The sequence below is a fragment of the Wasmannia auropunctata genome, unplaced genomic scaffold (genome assembly GCF_000956235.1).
Source record: "Wasmannia auropunctata unplaced genomic scaffold, wasmannia.A_1.0 LD335976.1, whole genome shotgun sequence".
NCBI classification, from domain to species: Eukaryota; Metazoa; Arthropoda; class Insecta; order Hymenoptera; family Formicidae; genus Wasmannia; species Wasmannia auropunctata.
In genome coordinates this window covers 1,522,971-1,535,495 of record NW_012026914.1, presented here as the reverse complement: position 1 = coordinate 1,535,495, position 12,525 = coordinate 1,522,971, and the positions used below count along the sequence as shown (strand labels likewise).

At 36.3% G+C, this 12,525-nt stretch overlaps 1 protein-coding gene across 1 annotated transcript in view; it reads left to right on the top strand.

The window, feature by feature from the left end:
- LOC105454757 overlaps nt 1-12,525 on the top strand; it is an 83,591-nt gene that overhangs the window by 39,062 nt on the left and 32,004 nt on the right. The window contains exon 3 of the mRNA XM_011697622.1: nt 11,708-11,773. Coding sequence (XP_011695924.1) covers nt 11,708-11,773 — 66 coding nt within the window. The remainder of the gene's footprint in view (nt 1-11,707; nt 11,774-12,525) is intronic.

Genomic DNA, 12,525 nt, shown 5'->3' with positions numbered 1-12,525 from the left:
ATGAATTAAACGATGAATTAACGATAAGCAAATCTATCAATCAAATTGCAGTAGGAGATAAACTGGATACGAACTTTTTGCGTTTCTATTACGGAAGTGCTTAATAAAGCGTGGATAAAGTATATAATTTATAAGTAATTAACGCGAACATTTATCGTCCGTTTGCCCTTTCATGTCTAAATTAATTTACAGTTTTATTTAATTACCTAGATACTATCTAGAAACTATGGCTCATCATTTTACGGCAAATGTAGCAAATATGAGTTAGCCAATATTCGTTACTGGCTCACCGTCTTATCACAGGCTGACGTCAGAGAGTTTCACTTATCTTTGAAATTTTTTTTTTATTCATACATGTCCACGAATCTACATAAGATATGTTAGAACGTGTGTTATCAATCGCCACGTGGTTAATAGATTTGGCCAAGCGAGCTTTTAACTGGAATGTATGAAATCTTTATTGCCATCCGTGGAGTAGTAAATGATCCGCGGTTCGTGATGAAAATTATCTTTAATCTTCGCACGCGAAGTTTATCCGTATGCAATTCGATATCTATATTTAGACGCGCGACAGGAAGCTTGTACCTATACTTGTGCATATTTCCTGCACAGGTATGTTAAACATTCTTTCTCGCAAACCGAGCAATAAATATGTCATAGAGGTATGAAATCGCGCAATTAAAACAGCCGTAAAATGTTTTTCGCAACATCAATTATATTGATTACTCGTTGACGTCATTCCGAGATGAACAACACGCGCGTCCTCCGGAGTTCCTGAGCTGCTTTCGAGTTATTTCATTCAGTCTCGTATTTTTGTGTCTACATGATAAAGTGATTTGCACTCTTCGGCCATTCAGTATAGTGCACACACCTATTTAGCTCCCCGGTATCGGTAATATATTTGTAGCTTCAATCTCCTATGGGGTCATTCACGAGGATTTAAAGTCAATAATCTTGTTACAACTCACTACCGTTCACTTTTAAGAGAATAGTATACATAACCTCGTGGTAAGAGACACGATAAACCTTAAGTGTCGGTTTGCACGGTAATTCCTTCCTCCGCAACCATTATGAACGGTCGTTATCACATTACCTATTGACCTTATGAACAGGTGAAAGATGATTCTTGACTCCTGTTTGTCACATTGAAATCTTACAATGATTATTTTGATTAATCAAACAATTAATCAAATTTTGGCAGTATATTACTATTAAATTTTTTAACAATACAATATTAATTAAGCGTTATCTAGGTAATAAGATGTAATGAATATTGTAGCAATAATTCAAAGTAATCAACTGTTAAAATTAAATATTTTTAAATTAAAATTTTTTTGTTTTTTATATAATTATACGGATATTAGTTTTTGATTTTAAAATTTTTGTAATAATTGTTTACATTTTACGCAATATATAAAAGAATTACAAGGTTATAACAATTTTCTATACATTCGTTCTTTTTATTTTCAAAATTTTGGAAATTAATATAGTTTTAATAAAAGTATTTAAAAAAAATGAAAATACTTGAATTAAAATAAATAGAGATTAAAGACATTTTAGATTAAAGTATTGTTGAAATTATCCACAATAATATATCGTCTGTTTTAAATATTTTGTGTCCCTTTGTGCTTTGCTTTTCCCAACAGTATACGTAGTGAAACAAAGTCGGGTATAGCTTCCTATCTTGTAGCAGCCATGCTGAAATTCATGATGGCCGCCTTGCATTCTATGAGCGCCGCACCCCCTTGGATCCCACCAATAGCGTTTGCGAAACTTCCATTTGCCATCCCTACTCTTAATACATGCTCCAATGGCAACTCTACTACTCTCTGTCTCCGTCTTAACATCTACGTTCTCTTTTTCCCATCAGATCATCTTCGGCGGCCATCGTAGATGCATGCGCGCGCATATCTGATTCAGTAGCTTCACGAGACAGTGTCAGTGTATAGGATGCCATAGGTTTTATAGATGTGTATATTGGATCGAAAATTTTCAATATTTCCCACTGAAAAATATATATAATTTTTAAAAATTAAAAATATAATTATAATTCAATTTTTTCTCATTTTATTTTTTACAATAATTTGGTATTGATTAATTATTGTACATAAATATTGTACATAAAAAAATTGAATTAATACTGTCGTCATTCACAGATGTTGTTACAAATATTTTTACTTGTTTCTATTTATAAGCACATGAAATATACATCAAAGTTTAAATTTTTATAATTTGCAATTTTTTTTATTAATAGATGCATTTACAATAAAAATGCTATTATAACACTTCTAACTTTGAATTTTTTTAAATGTGACATTAAGTTAGTTACTATTTTATTATGAATAAATATTAATTATTTTATTATTCAATATAAAGGTATAGAAACACATGATATAAACACGATATTGATATATCAGATAACTGATTTATCGACTTGTTATATAATGTGTATATTTCCGATATATATTCATATTAACACCTTTTTCATAAAACTTTTATAAAAATATTTTTTTACAGCCTGTTGCTTTAAAATATTTGATTTGCATTGAATCAGCAGTAGATAAGAATGCGTATATTACTTATGAAACTGCAACTATATAAAATTTCTGCTGGTAAAGAAGGAAGGAAGGTTCGCAGTTTCTGTACCGACATCTCCGAAACTTCTCATATCAACTGAGATATTGGCTATTTAGTTACAGAATATACCACCATTTATAAGCTAGCATAGCTATGTTATACATAAGTTATATATGAACATGGATATGTGTACAACATACATACATACGTTGTATATACACATATACACTTTTAATTTAATATTAAATTTTTTTTTTGTTTTAGTATTAAATACTATACACGTTTAAATTAGATTATATACGTATTTATAAAGTCTTAATAAAGTCTTAATAAAAGTTCCTCCTTTAAAGTTGAGATTTTTAATATATTTATACAAATTTATTTCAACTTGCATAAAAATTGGTGAATTATAATCAGTGATTAGTATTACAGAATGAGTATTTATTACATGAATAAAAAATATGTTAACTATACCATATATACAAATAAGGAAAATATAATTTTTTTATACGACTAAAAATAACTTAAAAGTCGCATTCGGTAAAAAAATTATAAATTTATTATAATTGAATAAAATTTCCTAATCAAAGTATTTTATTTGGAATAGAAAAAGAGTCTATAGTGTTATATTCTATCGAAATTATAATTTGACGGTTTGCGTATAATTTGAGCGCAGCCAAGACGGTATAGAAGCGTAAGAAATTATCTTCGGAATTATCTTGCGATTTTTCTGAGAAACCCGCTTGTTATTGGCTTACAACTTGCATATTTCTATCCTGTATAATTTTAGTATTATTTAATGCACAAAGAGGCAGCCAGCAACTACGTGCGCATGTACGCAATCCTAACTAGCGAGCCCACCAAGTTTTCAATCCATTGTGCGGGACCAATCCATACGCGCGAGTTGTTAGACGCGTACAGCAAACCGGCTAACTAACCGGCATGTGCGGGGATAATTACCGAGCTCGTCGAGCGCGATGTGGCCTGGCGTTATCAGGCATTCGCCTGGCCGATGGTGGTCTGTGTACGCGAATGCGTCCACGCACGTACACGCATACAGGCACACCGCGCATCGTATCACGTTCGAAAGAGTGAACGTAGGGGAGAAGAGAAAGGCAAGGCACGTCCTGGTACTTCGTACGCCGTGTCTGCGAAGGAGGGAATAGCACGGGGAAACGTGGAGTCTCGGAGGGGCATGAGAGGAAGTGTGCGAGGCGTCGGCTTGAGAAGGGAATTGGTCGGAGGGGGCGATGGGGGGATGAGAGAGAGAGAGAGAGAGAGAGAGAGAGATGAAAGGGTAGAGACGGAAGATTCCAGCAAGTCCACGGTTAATTTGTAGCAGTGCGCACCTCTACGTCTCTCGTATATATATTTTTCCGGTGGATCGTGCATCCATGTTCACGCGTGCACGGGTGTTTGTGATTCCCACGTGTTTTATGCCCCGTGGTTTCGCGTTTGCGCGCCGCGATTCGTCGGGAAGCGTCGGCTATACGGGGATGATGGTAGGGTGGGAAAGAGGGAAGAGGGGACCACCCAGGAACCGCGAGAGCGCCTTTCTTATTCGCGTATTTCCGCACGACGATATCTCAGGGTGTTCTCGTTCTTCCTTCGGGCTCGTATCTCATCCTTCTGCCAGTCCTGTAACTCCGACGAAACGGACAGCTCGACGAGATGAATGCTGACGCTGGAAATTGATGCCTTGACGATGCTCCGGGGAATGATACGTACATTATTCTACGAATAAGATAATCGTTCAACGCAAAATTGAGAAGTCAATTTAATAACATTATAAATTTGGCCTAGAACATAAATTGCTTGCGAATGATAAAAGTATATGGTTGCCGTCATTTCAAATGTAAAGTAACTATAACAGAGCAGTGTCCTGCAAAAAAAAAGGATCATTGTCTGCATATTTTGTAACTTTTTAATTGATTGTAATAGTTGCAAGGATATATTTATTACATTGACAATGAGTGTATATGTGAAGAAATTAACTAGCGACTACAATACGAACCGACATAATGTTTTTTTATAATACTATGATCGTTCGGTTTCTGTTTTATTAAATACTTTATTTGATGAATTTTTTTACACGAAATGTAAAATTATTTCTTTGCAATTTGTGGACCATCTTGATATTTCGTAAGTGCAAAAAAATATGCGTCTTATTACAAATGTTATAATTTTTTTCTGCTTTTTTTATCCTTTTTTTTATCGTTTAACTATATCGTGATTGGAGGCAGGCAGCTAGCTGCTACCATCGATTTCTGGGCACCGGAAGCGCGCCTGCGCAGGAATAGGGACTCCCCCGCTTGAGATATTCTCATATTCTCCCTCCAGCCAACATCAGTATTGAAGTCACTAATATCTTCGCAAGAAATTGAAGTACTTTTCAATATTTACGATATAAATTTGAATGTATGTGAATAATTTTGATAAAACTTAAAACACGCTTTACATCACTTTCAATTTTTTGAAAAGAGATCAATCTTTTGAGAGTGTCTTTATTAATCATAATTCTTTTTCAAGATCGGTTGTAGAAGCGACGATATACGCCTGCATATACTGCGCTATCTTATCATTATTCCTGTATATCCGTTATATTATTTTAGCTTACGTAGGAATAAAAGGATAAGTGGTGCCAAGACTATCCGATGAAAAGCAGCATCATTTCTGAATCCTTTCCTGACGGTTATTTGGCCAAACTAGCCCAACCCTTTTAACGTTGGTAATCCCTGTAGCCTCCATGCGGGCGTTCCATTATCTGGCCATCTTTATTCACCTCCGCACTGGGATCGGGAACCGAACAGAAGTGTAAGGGGGCTAGGGCGAGAGAGAACGAGAGAATGAGAGGCGGAGGATGACGTGAGGAGGGCCAGGATGGATCGAGGTGGGTTTTATGAGCGCGCACAAATCTCCTCATCAAGCTCCCGCAGGATCCCGACGCCCGATGGGGGCTGGAAATTGCAGGGCGGGTTTCGCCATCGTTTCGGAGAAGGTGGAGGGAGGGAGGGAGGGTCGTCGGGCACACAAATGAGGCAGCTTGATTCCAATTATTCAGTAAATTAAATACGGGGGGGGAGTTGGACTTTACGGGCGTTCCTCCGAGTTTCAACGTTATTGTACAGAGCGGGTGAATCTGAACGGGGGTGGAGAGAAAGGGTTGAAAACCGCACGCCGCTATTGTATCTCGTCTGCGAGGGTTGCGCGCAGGGTTAGGCTCCAGTTATCTATGGTTAATACCCGCCGCTGGGATGAATATGCGTAAGCGAGGAGATTCAGCCTTGTACTAACACAGGGGGAACATTCGGTAATCTGCCATGACCGTTTTTTTTACAGTGTCGGGCTCCCTTAAAATTCGTACGTACAGAATTGACTTCATGAAACGATCTTCTTGCACGTGGAACTGCATATTAAACCGTACCGATAAGCGAGATAGCTATTTACTTATTCTGTTTTACTTACGCTTACAAACTTTCTACATTATTGTTAATTAGTATACATATATAATTATAACAGATAAATATTCATTTCACAGTAATGTTAAAAGTATGCAAAGCGATTATCATTAGTGAAAATATTCTCCGTACCGTTCATGATTATTCGGAAACATAAATATAGCGCGCCGTCGCGTTTGCGTCCGTTTCTCAGTTCTCCGGGCGATTATATAAAAGTTTCCTCGATCACCGGCTAGCTGCTTTAATTCGTATTTTCTTTGGGGACTACGCTTCGTCTTTTACGAGCGCGTATTTCTCTTCCCTATCCTACAGTTGGAAACGAGCTGAGTTTTCCCTCTTTCCTCCTCCCCCCTCCCGGCCCTCCTCGTCTTTACTTCACCTTCTTCCGAATCGCCCTTGTGCAGTTCCGCCGAGCACTCATCATTTTCATTCTTCCGTGTGCTTCCTGTTATTTTATCAGCCTGACATTTTAACGAAGGTCTTAGAATTTGTTAGGCAAGATACGATTGGAACACAAAGAGCGAATAAAATTTTAACAAACTAGTAGGTACCTAAACATTTATTGTTTTACGCAAACAAACCGCATGGCACTGATAAAACTCGTGTCCTCTCGTTTTGTTTTATGTATTTAAATTGATCTGATCTAAACTTATAAACGAAGATTTTATGAAAATATCCTTGCGCAAACGTTTATACGTACGTGTGCACAATCCTATTATGTATTAGGTACTTTATTTTGATGGCGGACATAAATTTAGCTTCGGATCGCGGAAGCATAAATTGTTTCGTAAGGAGGAATTGTGCCTGACAAAATTCTTCAAGCGTCTCGAGAGGACATTTTGTAGGGAGTCGCAAGGGACGAAGGCGTGTTTAACACTTGTAAAATATGAGATGCAACCAGAGACACAGTTGCTCGGGCCGACGTCCGGAGGGTGACGTTTCTCCAAACATCGTATAATCGTATTCACGTGGACCCCCACGACAAAGGGGAAGCGCGCGATCGAAGTCTCGCGCGGGAGAATTTCGTAGGAGCGTCCGGGGCGGTTCCGCGGTGACTGAAGAAGTTTATAATCCATGACGTTTCCGGCTCTGCGAGGGAGCGAAAGGGGAGCTTCTCCTTACATCTCCCGCGCTCGGGCAAGGATAACGAAGCGCCTCAGATTATGGCCAGCTGCATCCGCGTGAATCCTGAGATGCGCGGCGACAGCGACGGGTATATATACGCACGAGTGTACGCGCGAGTGCGAGCCTATGATCATTTTTTAAAATGGTCACCACAAGCCGGGATGCCATTTGCGTTCGTTGGAAGCACGTCCTTTTCTTCGGGGACGGGGACGATAAACACTCAGATTATCTGCATCCTGCTTAACGGAGGGACATCTTTCGTTGGAGCTGTGCGTGCCGGTCGGGCCGACCCGCGAGAGAAATGCGTTGCATTCCATTCAGTGAAGCACTTGTACACCAACACACAGGTCGTCCGTCGGGGTGACATGAGTACGAGCTGGCAGCGTCGTATATTCGGAAGAATATTTCCGTCGGTGCAGTGCGCGCGCTCATGCCAGCGCGAGTCACAGCGACGCAACGCCGCACGAAATAAATGCATCTAGTGTTGAGATATATTTTATCTCTTAAAAATATGTGCCTGTTTTCTTCTTTTATCAGATCCGGATCCGCCCATATATTTTGTGAGCGTCTGGATAGCTTTTAGGTCGATAATAGTTAATTGTTCTTTGTCAAAGGTCGAATTCAACGAGAAAGAACCCGTTATCTCTGATATCTCCATATCGCTATTTCGGCGCCGGTCACATTCGGCATTAGGTTTTATTTCAACTCCTAAGACAGCAATTGACAGATCGAAAGTATATACGTGTAAGCGACGTATATAGTCACATTTAAGGAGAAATATTACCATTGAGAGGAAATACGTTACTGTACAAGAGAAACTCGCTCTGAAAATCCCACGCGCACGCGAACGAAACTCAATTTCGCGAGTTTTCGCGGAAACATTCGTTAGTACATTCGTCGGGATTATGGCTACACACGATATCCTCGCCAAGCCGTTTCCATACTCCTCCTATCGTCGGCGAGGTTCTCGGATTTTTCGAATATTCCATCAACGTACGGAAGTCGTATATTACGAACCGAGAATGTACGCGCCGCGAGGGCCCGAGGCGTGCTTCGCATGTTAGCGATTACTTTTACCTTCGTCCTTTCGTCTTAGCAGGCGGTAAGCGAGCAAGCGGTCCTACCTTTGGCCTGCCCTCCGCGAGTCTCTAGGTCCACCCTTTTTCGTTCCCTCCTATCCAACCGCCGTTCTTTTCCTTTCCCATTTCACGTCTACCTGCATTCTTAGTGTCGAATCAACGGATTGGTAGTCGATTATTGGATACCAAGGGCTTATGGTATAGGTGAACGACAAGTTGACAGTACATCTGTTCACATTGCAGGTTTCGTACGTTGTAACGCGCAACAATGTTAGATTTTATTTATTATTATTGAAGCCAAAACATATCAACGCAGACATGTTTTGTCGTCAATTGCCATCTTAGGAGCTTGAAATAAAATCTAATGTCGAATGTAATCCAGCACTGAAATAGCGATATCGATGCGAATTCGCATTCTTTCTCGTTAAAATTCACTCTTTTGACGAAGAACGATTGTCGACCTAAAATTATCCAGACGCATATCTGATGTTGTTTTTTCATAGAAATGTTCTTCTAAGCGGCATTTAAAAGCTTGAAAGTTTTAAATAATGAAATAATTAAACGATACATATATGATATCAGAGAGCGAGAGATTCAGATGAATAAGATCGCGAAACTGAGTCCATGCGAACAAATGTTAACTTAAGGAAAAATTATTCGTAAATCATTTCGGCTTTTTTTTAAATCCTTTAGTAATAATCCTTTTAGTCGCCTATTTCATTACTTTTTACAGAGCGTCAATTTTTATTTCGTTCACTTTCCAGTTTCTTTCACCTGCCGTTATTTACACAACGTGTAAATCCTGCAATCGCGTAGATCTGGCGCCAATAAGTAGACTAAAATGAAAGATTGACATAAAAGTGACGTACATCTCAGGCGCCGTCTATACTGTCGTGATGGTATTATGGTCTTTCGATTTATGACGTCACACACGCGATAGGATGATTGCTTTTCGCGATGAGTGGATGTCGAGGGGAAACGTCGGACTAAACTACGTGACCAACCAGACATATAGCATGGGGAAGCAAACATTATCAAAGTTACTTTGTTATGAAAATCGTGAACGTGGCATTAGGTTTGAGAAGACACGGTTTCTTAAAGATGAACGATGTTTCTTTCTTCTTGTCGATCAAGGATTTTCTTATTTTATTTCACTAATATGTCTTCTCAATTTTGTTTTATTAATAAAGCATATTATACTTGCTACATTTATAAAACGTTTTTCTCGTATTGATACGTGTTATTGACATTGTTTAACAGCTATATTTATTCTATTAATATTCAAACTCCAAATTATGAATAGCTTACAAATTTCACGAAAATGCATTGCGTTAAATATGCGATAGAACAATTACAGAGACTTTGTAAGTCTATACAATATATGTATATAAATCTTGAAACAAATATCTAATTAAAAATATTAGTGAATTACTGACAGTTAATATATATAATCTATCAGAATTTTAACTGATATAAACATACGTTCGATTGCATCACTTGGCCATTAGAATATACATTCATAAGCGACACGTAACGTTGCTTATATGTCTTTCCGTAATAAATTTCTGTAAAAATATTTTACTACAGGCGCATTATAATATATTCCAATTGGAAACGCAAATAAATGTTAAGTTATATGTTAGCGAACAGCGCGTGCCAATCGTCGTCCGTCGGACAACGTTGAAATGGCGGCGCGAGTCTTTTAATTTAAGGTAACCTTGCTTTTGTTATTTATATTTTATTAAAAGTAATTAAATTGATATTATGATCAAATGCTACTCGTCAGCCGCAACAATGTGATTATCAAAAAATACATATTTTTTAATATTAACTGTACGTGTATTAAATCTCGAAAAAATTAGCATTATTAGAACAAGTATCATTTTAATGAACGTGCGATTTTTCTCTACATAATAATTAAATTATAATATACTATAAGCGATAATAGAATAATAAAATACACAAGTTCGATTTGTACCGAGGCCGTCGGCGTTCTGTCCGACGGCGCTTTGCTTATCGAAGAGATATAAGAATTAAACTTATATTTGTTTGTTTAAAATTTGAATTAACATTGATTTATTATATCTGCATAAAATATAATAAGAATTTTATCACTAGCTATAGTTGCAATGACATAAATACAATTTAGCTAGCCGATTACACGACTAACAAATAAATTATTTAAATATTTAATAATCATTAGTTTTAATCGTTTTATTATGTCTTTAAAACGTGCAGCTATCTGCAGAGAGTTAGGCATTCAGCCTGCCGAAAATATTTCAAAAGATGCGTGTTCCGCATTAGGGGAAGTTGTCAAAGTTCGGGGAAGTTGCGAAGGCCGAATAGGCAATCGAGAAGATCGCTTTAAATCATTTCATTTTTTCACCACTACAAAAAGGATCCTTCCGTCAATACTCCAATTTTTTTTAACGACCCGCGTTTACCGAGGCGAATAGAGATTCAAGGTCCCGTCGCAGTGACATTACGTTGATTTTTTTTTCGTCCATATGTCCTTCCAATGCGTCCTGAGAAACAGTTCTCAGTTTTCGTTTTGACAGCGCGGCGTGCTGACGGCTCTTTGCACGGTCTTTCAACAAAATTTTGTGAATGTTTATTATATGTAAACGATAAAGATTTCCCTGTGGTTCGCAATGTTTGCCCGCGTCGTTAGGTTCCGACGGCTGTTTTGTCGCTTCTTTAGTTTGTCGACAATCGATATTCAGGTAACTCATTTATCGTTAAATTGAAATATTATCACAGGTTAATATTTGTACGTAATTAATTAGATGCTATAATGAACAATACGCTAATGTATACTTATTGATTTATTTGTTAAATACCTATCTTTTATTAAAAATTAATGAGGATATATCAAATATCTAAAAAATGATTATAATTAATAATACAATGTAAAAATATGGCATAAGTTTTAACTATATTTAAAATTATTTTTAAGGGTAGAAGTTGTAAAACCAAAAATCTTTTTACATTAATTGTTCTTTTTATTGTGGAAATTTTTGGATCCAAAAGTAATAAATATTATTATTGAGAATGAAATAGAAGAAAGTTTATTGAATTTAAATTATAGTTGCAAAAAATAAATGATATAAATTGTACACAAGTCGTACACAAAAATTTGTAACGTATTTTTGTAAATGTTCATTGATTAATGAAACTACGCATGGATTTAAAGTACAAATACAAAAATATGTAATACTTTTGACAAATTTGATATGTTTTTACACTAATGTACTTAAATAATAATTATAATAGACGGTTATTATTTTCAGAAGAAAAATAATTAATTATTTTAATAGTTAAGACGTATTTTTTATTGTTTTTCTCAGCTAAGCATAATTTTTATTAATGAAACATAATCTTTACCAATTACGCAGAATTTAGCGACAAATGCCGATTAGACCTCGAGAACATTGGGGCGCGCATATTAATACTTAGTTTTTATTACAGGATTCCTCATGTGGCGAAGAAGAATTATCGCCATTGGTTCACCACCCCACTTGCGGCTTATCAAAGGTAAATGTCTACAATAAGAAATAATTTATAACTCAGCCATACAAAGTAACTGAAGGCGATCGTAGCTAATTACAAAAAAAGAGTTGAACCCACCTGCTCGTCCATGCGAAACAAGAATTACAATATTCTTTAATGACACGGGAATATGTGTGCTATCTAACGTATCTTTAAAATACATGTTAATTAATCAATGCTAATTGGAACATTCTATAAACGATTTAATCGTTATATTTTTTAATTTTGACACTTTTTTTCATTTAATTATCCCAATTACTTATATGAGTAATATCATGTGATATAATTTGAGTGTTTTATACATATATTTGATGAATGAAAAGATGAATAAAAAATAATATAGTAATTTTTCGATAGTTATTGCAATATTTCTGATACATTATTATAAAGTAAGATAATTCAAATAATATTATATGTGTCAATTACAAACAATTTTTTTATGTATGTGTTCAGGCATAAAATAGAAAAACGGTATTATACACAATACAGAAAATAATTCGTTATTAGATTTATTAAACATATAAAAGTATATATTTTATTTTGCTGTATGTACGTATTCATATGTAAATTTATGTTTCTTTTTTAATAATATTATCCATGACTGAAAATAATTCTGAAGGCGTAGATAGACAGAGATACATATGCGTCTTAGTAGAAAGTGCTATTTTGTTGGTTGCAAGGAGAACTTGCAGCGCAATACAGGATAAGACGATTATTCTTTGGAGGAAATTATAGTA